At 31.9% G+C, this 25,286-nt stretch overlaps 1 protein-coding gene across 2 annotated transcripts in view; it reads right to left on the bottom strand.

Moving 5' to 3' along the window:
• Positions 1–23,145, bottom strand: part of DIP-gamma (Dpr-interacting protein gamma) — a 64,944-nt gene extending 41,799 nt beyond the window's left edge. Inside the window, exons 1-3 of one of the 2 annotated variants that reach the window (XM_085184977.1) lie at positions 22,956–23,145; positions 22,116–22,325; positions 4,223–4,350 (exon numbers count right to left, since the gene is read on the bottom strand). In XM_085184977.1, the coding sequence (XP_085041103.1) occupies positions 4,223–4,350; positions 22,116–22,188 (201 nt within the window). In that variant the 5' untranslated portion in view covers positions 22,189–22,325; positions 22,956–23,145. Of the gene's footprint in view, positions 1–4,222; positions 4,351–22,115; positions 22,326–22,811; positions 22,831–22,955 lie in introns of those variants that run through there. The other variant, XM_085184978.1, reaches the window with a different exon arrangement.
• Positions 23,146–25,286: the final 2,141 nt, after the last annotated feature.

The following is a 25,286-nucleotide window of genomic DNA, read 5'->3' as shown; positions in this document are numbered from 1 at the left end:
TTGTATTTAGTGGCGGAACACAACAAGTTCCTCGAGTGGGAATTGAACTCACGACCTATCACGTCATATAGTCGCTTTTGCCTATACACTACCACTTAAACTAAAACATCTCTTTAATGAAATAAAAAATAGAAAAATATTCTATTAAAGCACTGCCTATCAGGTCTCTGTGGCTGAGGTGAGCGCGTACCGTCGTTGCCAGGCCGCCTTTTGTTTCTTATTTTGCCCGTTGATTTTCTTTGTTTTTTTTTCTCCGATTAGTCTCTTTTGTGTGGAACTTCTTATTGTTTATTGCGGAACCTAATTCGACGTTGTGATTGAGGTGCTGGTGGTGAGTGACAATGTTCCACTTATTGTTTGTTCGTGTAATTAATTTTCTTATTGTCTAAAATATTGTGGATATTGTTTATCTATTAATTAGGAAGACTAGAGAACAGAGTCGTCACTTATTTAAATCATAATTATGTAATGTCTTACACCCGTTAAAATTGAGATATAACTAGTCGATCTAACAATGAAAGTGGTACGTACCCAAATATTAAGTTATTATTATTTATTAAGTTATTATTATTATTAAATATTAAGATATTTTAAACATACATATTAGCAAGTCGATTAACTGAAACTGAAATGTAACCTTTAACGTAAATAACAAAAAAATCTACATAAATCAATTCAAAACTTCAAATCCTGCACGTAGGAGAGTAAGCAAAAGGAATAGTTCGCTCGCGAGGCATTATGTGTAGAATCACAGAAATCAACGCCGCGCTTTGTCTCGATACCAGAACCACGAAATGAAAATATTAAATATTTTATATCCTAGAGTGGAAATCGATCACCCAGTCGCGTTTAGACACTTGTGCACTGATCTCAATATATGTATAAGCAACTGAAATAACTGAAACTGAAATGAATTACCTCATACCTAAATAACAAATAAATTAACATAATTATACCAATCCATCAAAAACCTCAATTATAACATATACATTACGTAATTTAACCTAACCCCACCAACCTATAGCTTCAACAACCAGCAATGTACATAAATAAGAGTCTAGTAACGGTGTCGATGTGGGCAGCAAATATTTGTACAGAGACAGCTTAGTATGGCGCGGAACTTGTTAACTAGTGTTTTCGGTGCGAAACAGTTGCTAAATTTTGAAGTTGGTGTTTGATGCTAGTTCTATACTTTTATAGTAAATCTTATTGATTTGGAGCTTTTTTACAGGTTATTTGGACTCGTCGCGAAATCAGCATAGCATAGAGGATAAGTGATGTGGATGTATAATTACTTAGGTCCTCCTCTTAAGGCAGTCAGATACACTAAGGTTTCAAAAAATCTACTTTAAAAAATGAAATATTGTAAATCTTTTTCTATAATATTTTTTTACTTTGCGTATGCATCTTATATTAAAACACCCCGTTCCTCACGTAGGTACCTCCCAATTTATCGAGATATTCCTTGATTATTTGTAAAAATCTATATCGAACTATGTTTTGATACCTGAGCGAAGAAATAAAAATAATTTATTTATTCATGTGGCTATTGAACCCACAACAGTCGCGTTTACTGACTGGCCTCGTAACTTTTTAATTGTGATTAATTATGAATAAAATCTTTTCAAATATTAAAGCATTTTTTTTATAAACTCCATTGCTTTATCAAACAAAAGTGGTTGAAAGTTCTCAATGAAAACCACATAATAAAGTCATAGAAACTACTTGCGGTCACTGCGAAACCAATACACGCTCGACTTGAACCTCTAAGTTGGTCGTACGGTATGCTAGTTATTAATCATAATTAATATTGATAAATTAATATAGTTAGAGGTCGTTGAGGGGTACAAGGGTGTGACTGTAACGCGACGGTTGTGAGTTCGATCCCCACTCAAGAAAATTAATTATTCATCATCATCATCATCATTAGCCTGTCCTCGTCCACTGCTGGACATAGGCCTCTCCAATGGCACGCCACTGAGCTCGATCTTCAGGTCTTTGCATCGCGTGAATTATTATTTATTAACAATTGCATTTCTTTGCTCTGGTATCAAGGCAAGAGCCCGGCAATGCTACGAAAAATTCAACAGAATGTGGGAATCAGTGTGTCTTAATAGTAGATTCCCTCTGATTACCATGCTATATGCGGGATACAGCTCGGAGCACTCTTACATATAGTTAAAACTAATTTCGTTTAGGTTTCTGTATTTACTAAAAAAAGATCTATTTTTATTTCTTGATATTTCTTTTATATATTTTTATAGCCTAACGTTGTATCCTACAGGGGAAATTTACAAAAAAGTCTTTACAAAAATCCCATTTCACTTTGGTTTATAACTTGGAGACAGCTTTGAACAGATGAATACTGAAATCGAACCTGTAACATTCGGCAAAGCACCACGAGTACCTATTACAATAGGTTTCACATGGTTGGGCTTTATATGCACAGATGCACATTATTTGCTGCACATTCCCATGCTAGAATATCCAGTCTATTGTTAGATATATAATAATACACTCGTATGATACAGCGTTAAATTCAATAGTATATCTGTATTTCATGTACTCGTAGGAACTGGAAGCCACGACTGGTGTAGGGGTGCAAGTGTGATTCTAACGCGACAGGTTGTGGATTCGATTCCTACTGGATTTTTACGCAAATTGAAACTCTGACGGCAACTCCTGATGGTTAACGAGAGAGACATAAAGAACGAAAAATATATACTAAAATTATTTGTCGCTTTCTTCTTTTGTTCTCTTTGCGTACACTACAAAATGTTTAATATACTGCTTCATATAAATTAGGTTAACTCTGCATGCCGCATACAGAAGGGTAAGCAGAAGGAAATTAGTGTTAAGACACTCCGTCCCCTACTTTCCACAGAAGTGGCTTTAATGTAAATGTAATTCATTTCCACGAATGGGAATTACGGCCTCATCACACGGCACAACACGGCTCATAGAAATTAAAATATAAAACATAACATAAATAAAAATCCTCCTATTTAACTACTCGATTTAAATTTTTAAAAAATCTCATTAAATGCAATCGAAAAAAGACGGAAAGTGTCAATTTGCTGAATACACTTTAAAGAAACTAGCCCGAGGCACCCGGCTGGTTCATAATAAAGCGTTTACTTTAGCCAAATTTATTTTTGCATAAGCATTTTGTATCTAACGTGATGCAGAGATAACCTTTAAAGTGCATTAAGTGTGGGGGAAATTGGACAGAGTGTATGTTATTGAATTAATGGAAGTAAATTAGTTGGGGGAAAACTGGGAATAATAATATTAAGATTTTTTTTTAGCTTCACACTATATTCCACAAAAAGCAGAGTAAACAGGGGGAACCTATTTTTAAGACACTCCGTTCCCCACTTCCCGCCAAATTTTTCAAGACATTGCGTTGCGCCTTGAAAAATTCAATGCCAAACCGAAGAATTGAAAATATTAAGAAATAATAATTCATTCAAGCGAGGGGGGATCGAACCCACTACCGTCGTTACAATTTGTGAAATGTCGGCCTCAATAGTCAATTTTAAGACTCGATTTCTAATCATCTATGCCTGAATTTTTATTTGATATTCGATGTATTATATGTCCAGTTGCGAAACTTAACTCCGCGCCCCCTCTATATCAGAGGAAGACAATAACAATTTTTCATTTCCCAGCAGTAAAATCGAATCCAGGACCGTCATGAAGTAAGTAAGTAGACTATACACTAGAATAACATAATATAATTTTCCAAATATAATTGTCTAAAGTTTATTTGTTTCACGACGGCCTTATATAAGCGACAGTTATATCTGAAAATAGTAATATTTTGCACCAGTATATTGCTTTTACTTGTAAGTTGAATCTATTAATGTCTTCATTATGGCAATTAGCCTGAAGTTAAATTTAATTCTGGAGTATAATTGAAGTAGTTGTATATTATTTTTAGTTTTTTTAAATATATTTCTGGAGAGATTGTTATGAAAGAAAAAATATTTAAAAAAAAATGTTTCCTACTAGGAAAAATAAGCTATACACCAACTTAATTACTATTTGGTTTACTACGCGGTCCTATTACTTTGCAATGAAAATATTAGAGATTTAATTTTGTCGACTCGGAATCGAATCCACAACCTATCGCGTTCACAAAATTGACTATACCGCTTTTGTAACTATATGAAAGAAAATGCAAATATATATTCTTTTCAAATATTTAAGATCAACTTACTTTGTGTTTGCCGAGACTCGTAACAGAACAACCGAGTACAGCCTCCCTTCCAAGGAAGAAAGTGTGGTTGCCGATTGGTTTCTCGAAGGAAGGCTCCTCTGGAAACTTCTTTGTCGTTGTTTGAGAATCTGTAAAAAAGGGCATCTAGTTATCTTTTTTTATTTATTAAGATATAATAAAATTATTATATTTGGAGTTTGCGTGAATGTACTAGATCCAGCCGTTGACAAATTTAAGTTTGCGGGCGCAAGTGTTGATTTTGTATGAAAGGAACTGTAAATAAAAGTGTGTTATGGTTTATTTCTCTGAATTATCCTATAAATATACCTATAAACTTTCACTTTCAACCGTATTTCACTGTAATTTTCGTTTTTCACCGTAAATTTTTAGTTTTATTTTTCCTTCATTTGTTAGTTCTTATTTCCTGCCAAATTACATACCTGTAGGTGCACGGGTAGCATTCTGTAGGTTTTTATAGCGCCTGATTTTTTCTGTACTTAAAGGGACCGTAGACTAGAATATTTAATATTAAGTTTAAATTTAAGAGATAAAACGTCTTGATAAACGAACAGACATATACCAAAGTGACTCTATAAAGGGTTTCGTTTTTAACTTTTGAGGTACGGAACCCTAAAAATATAATTTCTATATTTCTATCTAGTCCAAAACGTAAATTTATATATTATATAACATAAACACTAAATATAACAAAGGCTTTCATTCAAATTCCTCCCCCTTTCAACTACAACAACTAAAACTTAGAACCTGATATAGATTATAAATTTGAAACGTCGAACTTTCAGTCAAAGCAACTATAACATGTTGCGACATTTATACTTACATTTACATAATATTATTAGAGATTTCAAAGTTGATTGAGCTGCTGATCTATGTGAAGTCTTATTTTGAGGGTATAAAGTTCAATTTCACTTGAAGTTTCTAAGCCCGTATACTAAGTTTGTCTCATACTTTGTTATTAGTGCTTCTAAGTTGAAAGTCAAAGCGATGGAGACGTATTATATAAATTATTATTACAATGATATATTTTGACAATATATTTTTTAATATAGAATAATGCTTTTAACGTGACAAGTTAATATGTAAAATATTATGTTCAGAATATTAAGTAATAGTTTTTTTTGTGTATACAATAAACATGTGTATGAAATGAACACATCCATCCATTGGTCATCCATTTTCCAAGTTTATTAGACGAAGAAATATCGATTTCTTTGAGTTTTCTTTGAGTAGGAATCGAACCCACAATCGTCACTTACAGTCAGCTGCTGTGTTGCTCGATAGCCTCAATCAATTAATTATAAAAGTAAAAATAACTCTAAAGGATTATTAAAACTTTAAAATATTATAAAATAATAACTACTTCGCTTCACTGCAATCTAACGTTCATTAACAGAGTTATTTCCAGCTTTGTAGAGCAGAAGTATAAGTAGATTATTTTATGCTATAGCCTTTATTTTAAAAATATGATAAGCTTTAAAATTTTACTGACTTTACTATTAGAATAATGTGATACGGCGTGAAGCTTTTTTACACAGTAAAAAACCTATAGTAACTAGAGTGCTGTATAGAACTGCATTGCTAACCAATTTATATTAGTTTTTTTCAAAAATTGTCGCTTAAATAAATATAAACTGGAAAACATTTTTAATTTATTCATTTCACTTCTTCGTGCATGGACTTTGAACAGTTTTAAATTTAAATTCATGCATAAACAAAAGCTTTAATTTTATATTGACCTAATAACATTTGTTTATTTATTTTATTTTAATCCTTTATTTCAAACAATATAAAAAATACAGCCACAATAAGCGAGCTTATCGCTAATAATTAAGTTTAAAAACTAAAAACGTGCTTTACATTTATGTTTTCTAGTAGGCAGTCCAATGTTTCATCAGTAATTTTCTAATTTGATCTACATGTAATTAAAATTGCCAAGTTTCATGATGATATGAGTGTTGAGTGGCGGAACTCAACACCACATTTTTCTTGCCAGAGCGGAGAAATGAAAACAGTACCTGAGTGACCGAGTGAGATTGAACCCAAAACTATCACGCTTAAAGTGATTTTTATTATGCCACTATGACGACATTGAGTTTAAATGCAAGAAATTATAGAGATAAGACACTTCGTTTTCCATTATCTGCTACGTCGGCCTCGATACACATCTACACTTTAATTTCAGTATTTCTATAATAAATGGAAAAAAGAAATAAGTAATATATCACTCTCTTTTCCATACCTAAAGTTCATGTTCATGACACATTACATGCTAATATTATAAAATATCACTAAAAACTTACAAATTAAATTTATCATGTTGGAGAAAATGGAAAAGCTGTGTCATTTGAAACTTAGCTATTAGAACTAGTATTGTTATTTTAAAGCATTAATCATTTGTACACAATTTATATTTCAGGGCATAATGGAGGGTTTATTAATAAAATAAATTATTTTTTTTTAAAGTTTATATGAATTATCCTGGAAATGAAATATTATTTATTAATATTTTCATTTCTTCGCTCTGGTACCAAGGCAAAAGTGCGGCGTTGAGTTACGCCAGAGAATTCGACAGAAAATAGAGAACGGTAATTTCTCAATGGAAATGTGTCTTAGGACCAGGTTTCCAGGTTCCCTCTGCCAATCCTGCTCTGTGCTGGACTGAGCGTGAAGCTATAGAAGTATTTTAAAAAATTAAACTTCCCTCCAAAATTAAACCCAGATCTGAACTGTACAGCGAGAGAGAGAGAGAGAAAAGTTAGAAACATGACACATTATTCATTTCATAATACAAACCATATATTCTAATAAACAGCATAAAAAATATCACAAAAAATTTAAAACGCGCGGAGCGCGTGGCCAAGTTTTTTTACGAACAGAACTGGCGAGCAGCACCGTGTGTTATTTTACACGAACCATTTGAAGCCACTTTTTACCTATTCGTAACTCAAAAACTATTCCACCTAAAGCTGTCATATTTGGCTCAAATATTTAGACCCCCTACCTGTATACGTGCATTAAATTTCATAAACATAGCTCAAACAGTTATTTAGATAATGACGTCCAAAAATCGTAAATTTTTAGGGGGGTGACTGACCTATAGACCTTAATGTTAACCAAGTTCCAGATGATCTAGAATGGTGAAATTTAGCATCCGGTTAAGTAATTGGGTGTATGTCAAGGGAAAAATCCGAAACTAGTATTTTTTTAAATATTTTCTTATAATTTTTCAATAAATAGATTCAATTAGGAACATTTACTTATAGCACCTGTAGTGAAAGCATAGCAATCAAAGTTAATGATAATTGATTTTTAGGCTTAGCGCCTGCCAACAAAATAAGAGCAATGCATTATTTATAAATATGTTGCTTTAATTTATGTCACGCGTTAGTAAATATTTTATTTGTTTTGTAGACTAACTTCACTATTACTTACGTAAGCCATCTCAAACAACACGATGCTTTCAAGTATATTCTAAGATAAGATATGTCTCCATTTGTAGCTGAAAATGCCTCTAATTTATGTCCTGACAAAGCCTGCCATCATGTGGACTTCAAGGGCTTCACGTAAAAATATAAAAATATAATAAATGGATTAACATCCTTCATTATTATTTATTATAATTTAAACATATGTTTTAGTACTTATTATACTAAGAGTATTTGCATAGTCGATTAACGTATTTGATATTAAATTATTATTACAATATTTAAGTACTAAGTCCTATATAAGATCCTATAAGGGTTCTGTTTTATTGCTTTCGAGGTACAGAATCCTAAAACAGAAAAAAAATACACTAAAAAATAAATATAAAAAAAATAATTATATTGATAGAAATATATATAAAATTTAATAATAATATACTATCTGTAAGGTCAGTCGTGGCACAGGGGCACAAAGTGTGACTGGTAAACCGACTGGTAGTGAGTTCGATTCCCACTCGAGGAAATGAAATATTTATTTAAACTTATATTTCCATTTCTTCGCTCTGGTGTCGAGGCAAGGCGCGGCGGAGAGTTCCGCGACTCAACACACAATGCCTCCAGAATTCGATGGAAAGTGGGGTTACTGAGTGTATTAACACTAGGTTCCCTCTGTCTACTCTATTGTGTGCGGGATACAGCGTGAAGCTGATTTTATTTTTAATTTGATATATTGTCAGCCTACCAGCTATCTTAACAGAAGTAATTGTAAAGTAATTATTAACAGTAAAAATTTAAGTAATTATTAATAAAAAAATAAGAGAAAAAAAGAGAAAATAAAGAATTACTTAAACAAAATAATAAAAAATAAATAAATCCGCTTTACGATGTATCCCACACATAGCGGGGTAAACAGAGGGAACCTAGTGTTAAGATACTCAGTTCCCCACTTTCCATCGAACTCTGGAGGCATTCCGTGTTGAGTTATTCCAACAAAATAATAAAATTAATAATAAATATATCAGATTTCTAAACGCAGCATACATTCATTACCTTCTAATCTGACAACTGTCATTTAAGCAACAAAATAAAAACTATAGTCGAGATTCATCCTATATCTTATAAAACAAAGTCGCTTTTCGTGTCTGTCTGAACTTTCTAACTCTTCTTCTTCTAAACCACCCAACGGATTTTTATGCAGTTTTCACCATTAGGTCGAGTATTTTTCAGGGAAGGTTTATATATAGTTTATTATTTGTACATTCTTATGTAAATTAACATAAATACGATAAATGTGTCTAAAGTCCTACCCGTTGAGACACTTTCGCGCATGCGCTGCTTTAATGGTAAGTACTACATGAAAAAAATGTACTGGAGTATTGTTCCTCTTAATAAGATCTACAAAAAAGTCCGCGAGAGCATATTTTTATCTTTTAAGAATAACGTGTAGTGATCATATTTCTGTCTAAAAATAGTAATTTCAATATATTTTTTATTGTGAGGGATATTTTTCCATAATGGTATTAATCCTTATCCTTTAAAATACTTTATTAATTTTCTACGTTAAACGAAGATAAAATTTACTTTTTACAGTATTTCGAAATTGCGAATAGTATTAGAGAAAAACGCATTTAATTGTTGACACATCCCGCCGTTGACACATCAGCTGTGCCGACTCAAGTTTTACTTATCCCTTACTCTCAGCATATAAATAAGTATATTAGTTACGTTGGCCATTTAATGTAGATCAAAACTGTCTTTTACTGTTTTTTCATTTTAATAAGTACTTTAGAAGTTGTTACAATATCAAAACATCCTAGCTGCGAAACGCGCCCCGCGACGTTTTGCTTATACAAGCGCGTCATGAGCAGTCATCGGTGGTTCAGTGGTAGAATGCTCGCCTGCCACGCGGGCGGCCCGGGTTCGATTCCCGGCCAATGCATTCTATTTAATTTTCCTCACAGGCAGCCACATAGTGCTTGCTTTTCATCAGGGACAGAATACCCTCTTCAGCAATAACCACAAGCTCGAAAAAAAACCCGCCCGCTATAGAGACATAGCAACGAAGATTTAGATGCGTTTGCACGTATTGGATAATTGGAGTTGAATGTATTATTTCAGCGCAATATATTTGGTTTCATATTTTTTGTAGTAGTTATTAGTAGGTAGGCTTTTGTTTATAATTTCTTCCGTTTAAAAATAGACATTTAACTATCTAAAAATAGTCATTTAAAAATATTTTAATAAGTACATGAAAAGATTAGTAGCACAGATTTAAAATTACGGTACCTAATAAAAAATCCTTGCTGTGTAAAACAATTGGAAAATCCTTATTGAAACTACGAAAATGCGGGTTGCATTAGAGCTTAATTAATTTTCACATTATCTTAAGTGCTTTGCAAACATACATTATATGAATAATCCAGTAGTAAAAGCGGGCGAAGCCGCAAGGGGGTCGCTAGTATATAAATATAATCTATTTTCATATATAATTAAATATCGTCTTAAGAGTAATAAAACATAATATTATTGACCATAATAAAAAAGTAAATACCTAATTATATTAGATATATTTTATTGTACGAAGGCGCTCATATTTTAATGGTTTTTTTGGCCTGTGTTTCATGATTTTACTGGTTTTAGGAACACTTGTGAAAACGGCAGAGAACGAAGTCGACCTTGGGATCATATCAATTCAGATTGGTACCGTCAGCACTTAATAAATTTATTGTTTATATTTTTTCCAAGACATGTTGAACAATGAGTCGTTCAATAGAATTGCTTGTGGGTGAAACAAGAACTTACACCGAATTGTTCCAATGCCTAACGATGGGAGCTGTCCCTTCCATGCTATTGCATATTCTTCGTTTGATCGTATTGATATACAACAAACTAATAAATTGCGCGAGACTATAGTAGAGTACGTATGTCGTAACTGGAATGATTTAAGTATCTACAATAGCGCTCGAAACGGGAATCCTTACTCTTCTAAAGAAGACATGCTTTGCTTAACTACGTACGGAGCTACTTCCGAAATAAAGGCTGCAGTAGATTTGTACAGTACTAGCGGACGCGCGCAGCTTCGCTTGCTTATTGTTTAGGGGTGAATTCTAATAAACTTTGAAACACGTGTTCAATAAAACATTTTTAAGAGTCTCAATTTCAAATTTTATAAAAATCAGTGGCGATTTAAAGATTTTTCTATATAAAATTTTAACCCCTTATTTACACCCCTAGGGGATGAATTAAAATAAACCACGAAACTTATGTTCAATGAAATATTTTTAAGAGTCTAAATTTCAAATTTTATAAAAATCGGTGGCGATTTAAAGATTTTTCCATACAAACTTTCAACCCCTTATTTGCACCCTTAGGGGGTGAATTCTAGAAAACCACGAAACGTGTTCAATTAAATACTTTTAAAAATCTAAATTTCAAATTTCATAAAAATCGGTGCCGATTTAATTTTTTTTCCATACAAACTTTGAACCCCTATTTCACCCCTTTAGGGTAAAAATTTTTCAAAATTCCTTCTTAGTGGATGTCCAGATTACGAAAGTAAATATCTGTCCAAATTTCACGTTCCTACGCACAGTGGTTACGGCTGTGCGTGTGTCTTACCTCAGTCAGTGAGGACAAGTCCTTTTATATATATAGACTAGCGGACGCGCGCAGCTTCGATTGCGTATTTAGGGGTGAATTCTATAAAACCACGAAACATGTGTTCAATTAAATATTTTTAAGAGTCTAAATTTCAAGTTTTTTTAATAATCCGTGGCGTTTTAAAGATTTTTCCATACAAACTTTCAACCCCTTATTTGCACCCTTAGGGGGAGAATTCTAGAAAACGATGAAACACGCATTCAATTAAATACTTTTAAAAATCTAAATTGCAAATTTTATAAAAATCGGTGTCAATTTAAATTTTTTTCCATACAAACTTTCTACCCCTATCTCACCCCTTCAGGGTTAAAATTTTTCAAAATCCCTTCTTAGTGGATGTCCAGATTACAGAAGTAAACATCTGTCGAAATTTCACGTTTCTACGCACAGCGGTTACGGCTGTGCGTGCGTCTTACCTCAGTCAGTGAGGACAAGTCCTTTTATATATATAGATTAAGATAGAAGTGTATTATCACAATGGTGTCCTACTTGGTTTATTCGGCGAACAGAAATGTCCTATGAAGCCCTTACTCTAAACTATGTTTTAAAAAGAGCAACTATTGAGTTTCTTGGCGTAGTAGCTTCCTATCGGAAAAGTACTTGTAATGGCCAAATTGAATAAAGAACATTTTGATTTTGATTATATTATAAACCTTTCTACTTATGATTTCTGTACAAAAAGTAATGATATCCCGTCAAAAACATAAATGTAAAATGAAAGCCAAGTTTAGTAATAAAACATATGCTTTCAGCGATAAAAGAAGTGAGATGTAAATGTATGCCAAGTTCAATGGTCAGTCCTGAAATTTATTTTTAACAATATAAAATATTTTATAACAACTGAAAATGTCCATTCTTCTTACAACTTGGAGACTTTATTTATGTGTAATATCTGACTTGGCCAGTTTTCAAATTAATTTACATCGATATAAATAAATGTATTCAAAGTCTATTCTATTCAGATTCTATTGTAAATTTATATGAAAACTGGCCAAGTCAGATATTACACATAAATAAAGTCTCCAAGTTGTAAGAAGAATGGACATTTTCAGTTGTTATAAAATATTTTATATTGTTAAAAATAAATTTCAGGACTGACCATTGAACTTGGCATACATTTACATCTCACTTCTTTTATCGCTGAAAGCATATGTTTTATTACTAAACTTGGCTTTCATTTTACATTTATGTTTTTGACGGGATCATTTTTACTTTCAAAACTTTTACAATAGAATTTATCCCTAAATAGTGCGATCTTTTTTATAGTACATTTGAAACGGACACTAGCAAAAACGTTTTACGAGGTATTATAGCTTCACTGGGAATATTACAGATAGAATGATCCCAGATCGACGATTACACACGCGCTACGCAATATTAAATAAGAATTTTTGTGACCATCGTAGCGTAGTCGCTATATTATGGGCAGTGGGTTCGATTTCCATTAAAGAGAATGAATTATTTTAATTGTCTTACTCTAGTAACGAGAGAACGGCGTTGAGTTATGCCATTCAACAATGTAACGGAACGAGGGAAACAATTAGAAAATGGATTAAGACATCCATCATAAATTCAACTTAAATTCTAGTAGTTTCGTGGACCGTCTCTAATGATCACACTGTAGCAGGTAAGGCCGCGTTAACTCAAATAAATGACGATAGCCGACAAATGACGCGGCCTATATAAATGATCGCAAAAGTTTTGGGAAAACTACACGCATTTTTCCATTCTTTTACGTGTGAAATGGTGTTTTCGTTTCTAGTTAGTCTATCATGGTTCAGTGAAAGTGTATGCACACGGCAGTTATATGTTCAAAATTTATTTAATAAATAGAACCTCGTTACCAGGGTGAGGAAATGAAAAGTGAGAGAATCAAGTTGGAATCGAACTCACAACTGCTCCCTAACAGACGCACTCTTTTGCTGCTGTGCCACTAAGGCTTTAACAGTGTAATAATATACTACAAAATATTGTACTAATATCGATAAAAATCGAATCATTCTCCCAAAACTACGTTACGTTACAAATATCGATTTTAAATGGTAACTTTAAAACCGGAATAGTTAAATTGGAATATTGATCGATTCACTGTCTAAGTTGTCTTCAACACGATCGAAACTTCTATTAGAATGTTGCAGGTGCTAAAATAAACTTTAAGCTGTATATCATTTTATATCTATGTACATACATATGTCTATGGTCATCGTGGCGGAGTGGCACAAGAGTGTGACTGTAACGTGTGGGTTCGATCCAGACTCGAGGAAGTGAAATATTTATGTATTTACCTTTATATTACCATTTCTTCGCTCTGGTGTCGAGGTAAAGCGCAGCTTTGAGCTCTGCCACTCAACACGCAAAGCCTCCAGAATTCAGCAGAAAGTGGGAAACGGAGTAATACATAAAATAATTATCTCGATGACTTCTAATTATTAGGAAATTTGTAAACAAATACAATATTTAGCACACGTACTTTAAACCCAAATAGATCAACAAATTCAAACATTATTGAATTCCCACATTATTTTACTAACATATCGCCACATTCTATCATAAATTATTGAAATTAGTTACAGTTTAAAATATACAACTCGAATAGATAGATATTTGCTAAAGTATAGATTTTACAAAATTCAATTCAATTTCAATATAAACCGAATTCCTGAAAAGCACGAACAAGGGTATCGAAATGATATTAAGCTATTCGTTGCTGGGAAATGCAAGGATGGTATGCGTTTATTTAAAAAGATGCTTAAAATCCCGTTTTGAGGCCAGTCATGGCGAAGAGTTTGATCACCAGTCGAGAGAATTAAACATTTATTTGAATTTATATTTTCCTTTCTTCGCCGCCGTCGCATGTTTTAAAATTAGGTTCCCTCTGCCTACCCTGCTAGGTGCGGTGTTTATGAATTTTGTGGAAACAATATGTAAATCTTTAAAAAAAATATTAATAATTTAATAATGGTGTCGTGGGACACCAGGTAGGAAAGAAGTTCTTTCGGCTAATGTAGAATCGACACAAATTGCAAAAAAAGTCGTGCTCAATTTTATGTAGGTTTTCTTGATTTTTCTCTTAAAATTGCTGATTAGTTTTTATTTAAGTACAAGAAAGTATTTAGGAAATTCAGTATTTTAGGAAATAATAAATTACTTAAAATAAAAAAACAACAATAACACACAATCATGCAAAAAAATTATGAGAGAACGAAAAGAAAGAGGGAGAAAGAGAAAGGTATTATACACTACTCGTCTGTGTATGCGACTGTCGCGCCTGCGCACGTCTCTCTTAATGGTTTTATTCCACACATTTTTCTTACGGTTTGACTATCACATTTTTTTCAGTTCGGTCACGCAATGAAATCTCTATCCCTTCCAAGCCTGCCGTAAGGAACTTCGTTCCAATTATTAAGAAATCTAATGTTATAATTGCATAACATGCTTCCACATACAAACAAATTCAATCCATTTCCCTACAAACAAACACAAACTAAAATCTTCCTCACAATCCCCACCTGCGCCTCTTCTAATCCAAATACTGTGATTTCAAGCAATAAAAATGAAAATTTCTCTAATATAAAGGAAAAATTCATTCTAAAAATTTCACCTTAAAGTGAATTCGTATCGATTGGGGCCAAGGCGTTTGGGGCATTAGCATTTGGTGACAGGTGCGAGCCGCGCCGGTCCCCTGTCACATTTTCCAACCAATATATAGGGGATATGCTCCAATGAAACCTTTTTACATGGAAATAAAGGATTTTGCTATATCTTTTAGCATCTCCTACATAGGGAGAAATAGTTAAATAACGCTTAGATATTGCCGTCAATTTTTTTTTAGTTTTACGCTGTAGCCCGCATTTAGCATGGCAGAGACAACAATTTCAAAGACATTACGAGTGGAATGGGGGGGTCTCAGCGCCAGTGTTTTGTCACCAGATAGAGAAAATAATAATATAATTATCTAGGCTCAAATCCACAATTGTCGTATTAGACGCTACGCCACGAGTCCTTAAAAAAGAAATACTTATAAATTTTTTTCTTCTTCTTCCTCGCATTAATCTCGGCTTTTGCCAGGGTCTGCATTCGTGCTCAACATACTCCACTTTACACGATCTTTAGCTTCCTCGGTTCTCACGTTCTGCATCACGACATCCAACTAGCGCTGCCTTGGGCGTCCGAGAGGTCTCACTGATATAGAAGGCATTTGCATCCGACATTAGCAGTTCTTACATCGGCAGTTCTTACATCGGCGCGTAAAATGACCAAACCATCTCAGGCGACGCTCTTGGAGCTTATCCACAACGTCACGGACTCCAAGACTATGTTACGTTTGCGGTCAGACCGTGTTACGCCGCACATCCACCTGAGCATCTTCATCAGTACTACTTATAAAATAATATTAAAGAAAATTTGATCCTGTAACTATCGATACACACATAGAGACACATAACGACTGTGCTATGTTAGAGTAACTTTTCTTAATGCCAAACAATATTTAATTATGCGACAGTTTCTTTGTGTACATATTCCATTAGTGAAAATGTCATCTCGGCCTTTAACGTTATTATGATAAAGGAAATATATATAACTAGCGGCCAGCTCGCGGTTACACCCGCGTGAACTATGTTATTATTAATTTCTGTCTCCATGACTACGTCCTAGTGACGTTTATGCAAAATTTAAGACTCTTAGCATTTAGTAACGAATGACAAAGACAAATGTCATTAGTAACGAAGTTTCATACAAACTTTCAACCCCCAAAACAACCCCTTAGAAGTCGAATATTACAAATTCCCGTCTTAGCGAGCACCTACGTCCTATAAATAACTCCTATGCAAAATTTCAGATTCCTAGCACATATAGTTTCTGAGATTTCGTGATGTGACCTTTCGATTTTATATATATAGATAACAAGTGGTCGTCCGCAACTTCGTTTACGTGGAATTTAAAATTTAAAATATTTTTTTAACAAAAAGAAAGACCGACTTCTAACAACGAACTGAAAAGTAAATAATAATTTTACAAAGATTTTATAATTTTCAAATCTGGTTCTAAATAAATTCTCTATACATTTAATTAAACCAAAAATATATATACAAAAAAATGTTCCCCTCATTTGTCGACTTCCCCAGCACTAAGACCTTCGTTACATTGATTCCCCCCCTCGAGGAAACGAGAGCACATTAACACCACCTTATCATATTCCCAAGTATATTAAGCAGCATCTGGCTCTTGAGTATGCCATTTGATCTAGGTCATTGCCTATAAAGAACTACTGGGGAAATGTTATTATGAATTAAGAGATTATTAAAATTGTGAAGAATATTTCTTATAATGGGTTTAAAAATCTAAGAAATGGAACAGCTTTTCTTATATATGTATATAAAATTTGAAATATTTTATATTATAGATAAAAATACACTCATATTTTTTTTTATTTGTGGTGTGGTGGTTTTTCTTATGTGGTATCTCGTATATATAAGGTAAAAAGAAAAGACCAAACAATCTGCTCGGTTCTATATAAATTTATTTTTAATTGCTTTAATTTTTGCTACCCATATATATTCTATTGTGTAATTGAATAATAATAATATTCAATGACACGAGAAAAAATCAACCAAAATACAATTACTTAATTTAAAAAAAGACAGAGTTTCTTCTATCTATACATTTTTTTTAAAAGCTGCTATAATAATAATCTTTACCTATTATGATTTTGTATAGCAAATAAAGAGAATCTAGTCACAAAGTTCTCATTCTCCACTTTTTATACGAACAAAAATATAGCATATCATATCGACTAACAGAAACTAACGTCCAACTTTGTCAAAGCAGACTACAAAAACAAATATATTTTAAACGTAAACAAAAGGTATTGGAAGTTTATATTGGAAACTCGCGACACAGCCATACAAAGTCAGGGTAAGCTACTAGTATATACTGGGTTACAGCTAGATAAATTTTCTACGAGTTTTCCGCGTTATTTCATCCGGTTTATCCCGTGAGATCAAACTATTGCAGTTGCTAAGCAATATGATTTTCATTGGAATGCAACTGTAATGAAATATTTAATTTCATATAAAAAGGTATTATTAATGTATATATATGTATGAAAAACTAAATTATAAAAAAAATCCACTAATTTCAAAATTGTAGGTCAACGGAAATGTATAACTTATGTATAAAAATTGAAAAACTTAAGGTTTCGGCCCTCATTTTGTGAGCACAAACGGACATAAGTTTTGTTTTGAGTTACGGAAAATTAAAAACAGATAAATTTATTTTTTATATTAACATTTAAATAAAATATTTTCATTTCTATCCTCTGCTTAGTTGTATGGAACTGGGCTCCAAATCATATGCCATACAACATATCGTCATATCAAAGAATATCTTATCACATTTTCTTATCTGTGACAATGGAGTGTCTGAACACTAAATTCTCTTTGCCTATCCTTTTATATGGAAGATACGTAAAATTTTAAAAAAATATATTTACTACAATTATAAACTTAGTTTGAATATTCAATTTTAATGTTTATTCAGGTCTATTGTGTGGGAGTATAATTCTATTATAATTAAGGCAAGCCTAATTAAAAGATACATACGCAACTTATAATAGTTGTCTACAAAAGTTAGTACTAATGATATGTGTTGAGTGTTATTTGAGGTGATAAGCTTATTTTTCTCACATTTAATATATTTTTAGTCAATTCGAATCCGTCGAGGCGCAAAGGTGGAAGCGTGTTACTGTAATGCATTGGTTGTGGGTTCAATCTCCACATAAAATACCATATTAACCACCTAAGCAAAGCCAGAGCTAACCGCTAGTACTACATCAAATATTAACAGTATCCACAAAAGTTCAATCAAATTCCTACATTTCATCAAAACTTGTACACAAATCTAATGGATCGAGTGAAAGCTCCATAGAAAAAGCTTTTAAATTAAATGAATAATAGATATATATTCATGGGAGGTCACGTCTTTCTATTAACAGAACAAGTTGCTTGTACCCCAAATATTCGTTCAATTGATTTTTCATTACTGTATTGGAATATTTCAAAGAAAAGAAACACGGGTGGATAGATGTTATTGATATAATAAAAGTACCTACAATATTTTTAACTTCCATTAAATAATTTTATTATAATTATGTAAGTTAACTAATAATTTCGATATAAAAGATATCAGTGCTTTATATTCTACTTTTATCTACCGAGGTAATGTATATGTTAATATGAGATACAGTAAATAAACTATTAAAGATATACAATACATATAAAAATGACGATGGTGATAGTGTATTCAATTCTTACTCACACAAGTATTTAAATTTACATTATCATACAACTCATTATGTCTTAAAAATTATAAAACGAAGAATGAAGAGTACCTAAGAAAAACTTTTGAAGAAAATATAAAAATGTGGCTAGCTGTGATGTTTTTTTATGTTAAACTGGTTAAACCTGCGATTTCGTTAGCGTAGAAATGTAAAATTCCTGTTCTTATAAGAATTTTAAAATATCCTACTTTAGTAGTCTGTTATCCTCTGTAACTTATCTATATATGAAGTTTCAACTGACTGAATCCATTAATTTCTCTGTCTGTGCATTGTTTGTCACCCAGTAAATAACAGAAAAGATTTAGATAGAGGTAGCAAGATGGACAATATTTCGCTGTCTAAATTATTCTTTTGCTATAACTGACAATTGAATATTTTTAAGTTTTAGTGAAAAATGTAACTATTTAAAAAAAACAAACATTACAAATATCCATACCTATATTCTAAATTCGAAAGTAACTCTGTCTGTCTGTCTGTCTTTTACGCAATCAGGGCCAAACCGCTAATTTAATTGTGATAAAATACTCATACAGAGATACTTGACGATCTCGGGATGAACATAGGATACTTTTTTTTCTCATATTTGTAATATTTTCGATATATATATCAATATATTAAAATACTTATTAATTTGACATGCAATTTATTCCGCCATGTTAATAACAACTGTCGTTGTTAAGCAACGATTTGCAAAGTTTGTTGTTAGAAAACGTCATCCAAAATGAGCTTGCTTAATGCATCTCTCTATTGAAAACTGAAAATAATTTCATAAATATATTTAATAAATATTCGTATAGTTCAAGCGGGCGTAGCCGCGTTCGGGTCCACTAGTAGTTATATAAATACTAGCGAGCCAAATGCCTCTTCAACCGCTGAAACTTATTATTATGTTATAGCCAATCTATCTATGTGTTATTCGGATGCTATAAGCTATATTACTATGAAGTTTCATCTAAACCTGTTCAGTAGTTTGTATGTATCTGTGTGTTTGTTCTGTTCAGTAAAATTGGCGAGAGTGTCTTAACACTAAATTCTCTCTGTAATACCAAATATAAGATAACGTCGAAACGTCAAAAATAAAAATTATGTAAATTATTCATAATTTATACCAGTAAAAGCCTTTTCACCCTAGTTGGATGTTTCATAAATTTAATTTAAAAACGAAGCTTTCACGGCGCCGTCTGATATTAATGGTTTCAAAGACACATACGTAAACAGGAAAACGATATGATTTATCACTAGGCTTTTTGTGTCAAAAATATTTATTTATATATTAAAACGTGTAATAAATATAGATATTTCTGGTTCTACAAAATAATGTGGGGCCGAAATTTTCTTCAATTATTGTATAAAAATCCAGCTTTAGGTACTCATACAATCCATTATCCACCATGTAATGCAGCAGCAAGTAATGAAGTGTCTGATCACTCAATTATCTCAGTAAAATTCACTAGTTACATAAATACCAATAATATTTTTCAAATTTAATAAATTCAGAATCTGACGGAAAAATGAGGAACGGAATTGTCTTAATGGGAACGGAGTGTTTTAGCACTAGGTTTTTAGATTCCCAGGTTCCCTTTACAAACTCTACTATGTTCAGTATATAGGAAAAAAATTAACAAATAAATAACAAATGCGAATGCCTGAGCCGAGAAATGAACTGCTATAAGTAAGAATCGAACCCACAACCATCGTATTCAACTCAACTCTTATAAAGTGATGCGTTGAGTTACGCCACTCAACACAATGTCTCAAATTTGGGTAAAATGTATAGAATGGTGGAATTTGACATTAAATTCATCCTGCCCTGCTATATGGGATAAAACAAGAAGCCGAAGTTTATTTTATATTATTATGAGCATTAAACTAAGTTATAACGGCATGAAACTTTAAAGCACACAAAACAGATATTGTTAATAGTTACAAGCTTCGAACAATTTGAAGTCATACAAAACACAGTTATTTATAGAATTTGCTAACTAATTCATAATCAGAGTCAGGATCTGCTACATTTTTTATATAGCGCATTCCAAAAATTACATAGGAATAATAATATTTCCTTATAATATACCATTGATTATGAGACTTTTAGTATAGTATCATAATGTTTATCAAATAAATATATATATTTTTTAAAAATTACCAAAAAGGTGACCTTATCCCTAAGAGCGATCCCTTTCAGGCAACCTCAACAATGAAAAGAACGCCCACTCAGCGATAAGACCGCCTGTTATGGTCTCTTCCAGGAATCCTCAACAAATCTGCCAGTCCATGAATCCCACATATACAGCTCGAGTGCTGTACTCGTAAAAGGGTTTCCACAAAATAAAAAGTGGAAGTGTCTTAATGGGATCGGACAGTTTTACCTTTAGGAACTCACGTTCCCTCTGCCTTTTCTGCTATGTGGAGGATACAGCGTGAAAAAAAAACAACCAAGGGTGGAATAGAGAAGTAGGAGAGCACTTAGAAAGGATATCTTGAAATTTCAAAAATAATCTATAGCTTTATTTTACAAATATATAGTTACAAATATATAACCAACGAACTATAACTAGTGTATGCTAACTAGTTAATTCTATGAAAAAAAGGGGAAAAAACATTGCACAAGTATGTTTTTTTAAAGTACAAGCGAAACTAGTGACCCAGTTTAGTTGTTTGGTTATTATAATTCAGTAATGCCTGAATTACTCGTTGTGCATTTTATGTAAATTTTGGCACGTAACTTGAAACTTTGACTCGAACTTAATCTGAAATCGAGATTGCTTAAGAAAGCTAATATAACAAAAGTTTAGTTATTATACAAGAGGTACGGTGTTAGTGCTATTTATACATACAAACATACATACAAAATAACAGATTACTATTTCAATGGATTCACCACTTTCAGTGGATTAAATGGCGAAAAACAACTGCAATTCTTTGCTACTTTCGTCAATCATAAATATATTATGAGTCGAATGATTGAAAGTAATGTTTTTTTATTATTGACTGACCAGACTGTATAAGTTAGTATACTAGAAATGTAGACTGCTAACTAATACAATCTCGAGTGCGCCTATTGACAGACATAACAAATGCTCATTTAATATCAATTGTGTTTGTACACACTCGAAACACAATAACTCAAGAACTAAAATTAACTTATTTTAGTAATATTTACTAACAATTAAATTTAATATTTAATGTATTTTTTATACAAGCTTACTCTACTAATCTACACTAAACAATATCTACTGACGAAATATTTACAATCATTATAAATTTCTTATTTATTTAAATGTATATGTCAATTTCTTCCCTCTGGTGTCGAGGCAAAGTGCGGCGTTGAGTTCCGCCTCCAAAATTTAGCGGAAAGTGGAGGACGGAGTGTCTTAACACTTTGTTCCCTCTGGCTGCCCTGAAGTGTGCGGGATACAGCTTGAAGCTAAAAAAATTATAAATTTCTTACCTTTCAAAGCCATGGTGGGCAATAAGACCAAAGCTTGAAGCATGGACCAAAAACAGGATCGCTCGCTCCTCATTCCGCCTTCATCAACTATTCACAGTATCATCCGAAACATGGCATTTTACTTCCGCGAGCACTCGCGTATTCATTTATTTCACTACAGTATTTTTTAATGGCCTTATTTTAATCTATTTTTATTATTTATATGATTTACTATAAAAAATGATTTAATTATAAGAAACTTAATTAAATAACTAACCATAAAATATTAATTGTTTAATATATTTTTTACAATAAACTCAGAATTTCAATACAATAATAATAGAAATAGGTTTTTAAGAAAATGAAAACAATATAGGAAATTTTATATCGAATAAAGCGTGCTGAATATTGTTGAAGCATTTCATTTCAATCATTGTTTCGTTTCGAATGAATGGATTGTAGCCAATTAGTTTTTTGCCGTTTTCTTTTATAAATCAATTGGTTGGTCGATTTCGCAATATATCATCAATATTTGCAAAGAAATTTTATATTAAATATATAAAATTAAAATTGGTTCGGTATAAATATTTATTTATACATTTAATAAATACAAACTAAATTAAGATAATTCGGTAATACAGTTTTTATCTATAATATTACATATATCTTTCCTTTTTTATCTAAAATTTAACATCCTGCATAATATAACGACATTACCTGGGGCAATTGTATATTTTAATTCAGCACGTTCTAAACTAACGCTTTACTCTTACAAATTACAATTTCTATTTAGTATACTACAAAAATAAATTTCTAAACCATATTCACATTTAAATGTAACAATTACACAAAATTACTTACAAAACGATTTCATAAAACACAAAAGAAAAAACAACTATCCAAAAACAATATTACTATATTGTTTTTGGATCAATTAAAAACACGCAAAATCACGTATTCTCGATACATTTCCCCTAAAAAACATCGCGGCAAGGCGTAGTGTAACGACAGACGCAGACGTCCAACCGTGGCCGCGTCTAGTAGCACACTGAGGCTCGTAGCGCACACCTACGAGCCTCTACGGCGTAGACGTGGACGTAGCGCCGCATGAAAAGGTTACCGCTCAAACGTTTAAACCTTGCGCGTTTTGCATGAATATTACTACGAATGTGTTTTGTTTCCTTTCTATGTTCTATTTATGGAATATAAAAGAGTGTTTATGTTCTCTTTTTTATTATTATGTACATATATATTTTTTTCTTCTTGTTTTTTTGTAGGAAGCTTTCATTCTATAGGCAATTGTCGGTATGTATTATGATTGTAGGTTCGATTTCTTCACTCGCGTAATACGTAATTATATTTTTTTTATAGCTGCGTGTTTTATCCTGCACATACCTGTAGCAGGGTAGGAAGAAGGCACCTGGAGGAAAGCACTCTTTGCTCCCGCAAAGAGTTATAACACTTTGTTATAACAAAGCCAATGTCAGTGTCAAATAAATTGTCTTGAAACTATGCGGAAATAGAAAACTGAGTGTCTTAACTCTAAGTCCACTAGTGTTTAGCATTTACCATGCTACTGCGGGAGAGTGATGTAACACTTTAGCTGTGAAACTTAATAGTAAGCGATGTTCATTCAATTCTTAAGGGACGTTGCGAAATAATTAATTTCCGTAATTAGTTTCGGTTTTCGAAATTGAATATTGTTTGTGACATTTTCCTTTAAAAAAATGCTTTTTTAAGTGAATAAGAAATGTGATTAAACATAGGGAAAAAATGTTAATACTTTTTGTTTAATAATATTTTTTACGATATGATTTTAAATAGAGATTTTAATATTATTTACATTTAGCTACATATTCGTAGTTTTTTAAGAAAGTTAAATATTTTTTTTACGCCTTTACTACATTAATATTAATGAAGAATTTTTTGAAGAAATTTAATATTAATTGATATTTAACACGGCTTAACAATTTTTTCACATACAACTTACAGCTAATTAATATAACATAAACCACTTTATTGATTATTTGTAGATTAATGCCAAGGAAGCCCGCGAGGGTCTTAAGTATTGCCTTCTTAATACACTGTTTCGTACGATGAAAGGTTTCTTTGAAGAAATTAATCTGTAATACTTTATAAGGAACGATATATTTTTATCGTTTAATTAGGTTATGTACTAGAATAAGGTACATGTTAAGGAGAGTTACTTTTGTTTTTATAGTCTGCATACATTACATACATACATTTGTATGTATTGTATTCAAATTCAAAAATAATATTTATTATCTTACTTTATTTTTTTAAAATAAAATCGTATTTTTTTTGTAAAATAGAAAAATATATATATAAGGCACCAAAAACAACTTATTTAAAAATAATAATTACTTCTATAAAGGCTATAAAAGCTTTTGTGAGAATATATATTTTAAATGATATATTAGGCACATTATATTATGTTGTTACATTTTTTAAATATATTTTTAGCTTCACTCACATAACAAGGTAAGCAGACAGATTCTGGGAACCTAGTATTAGAACATTCCGTTCCCATTAAAACACTTCCGTTCTCCACTAACCGCTGAATTCTAGAGTCATTGCGTGTTCTGGTAATTGGTACAGTAACGAGTACTAGAGAAAGGAATTGACAATATTAAGTATTTCGTCTTCTGGAATTGGAACAGAAGCCACAAACTATAGTCAGTTACAGTCGAAAGATTATGCTTCTGCGCCAGGAGTGGCGTCAATTTCTATATTCAAATTAAGTTATAATCAAAAATAATCATACTTACTTTACATTCAAGATTTTTGACTGTTAAACAGAAAAAAAATACAATTGTCAATTGCTTCTCTCGGTGTTATGAAAAACTTTTACATGAAAAAGCCTCCAGAACACTTTAAACTCTGTCGTCTAAGATGTGAAGTTCAAAATGGTAATACATCGTTACACATAAAAACACGCCTATAACAAGAATTCTGCGAAATATAAGTTTATTGTCTTCAATAAAAATTCGTTTTGACAAATGTCATAAATTTTTGATTCATCCCGCCGAATAAAAGTTCGTCGTGATTAATTGTTTTATAACAAAGGTTTTTAGTAGTCATTTTTTGTTTTTTTTTTTAGGCAGCTTCAAAGATTTTGAGGGACTTCAGTAATTTAATTATTTTAAATTATTTACTGGATTGAGAAGAAAT

Source organism: Heliconius melpomene, chromosome 4 (genome assembly GCF_056956725.1).
Source record: "Heliconius melpomene rosina isolate 202511_hmr_F chromosome 4, ASM5695672v1, whole genome shotgun sequence".
Lineage (NCBI taxonomy): Eukaryota > Metazoa > Arthropoda > Insecta > Lepidoptera > Nymphalidae > Heliconius > Heliconius melpomene.
Note: the sequence above shows the minus strand (reverse complement) of the source record. Positions and strands in the feature narration are given on the sequence as shown.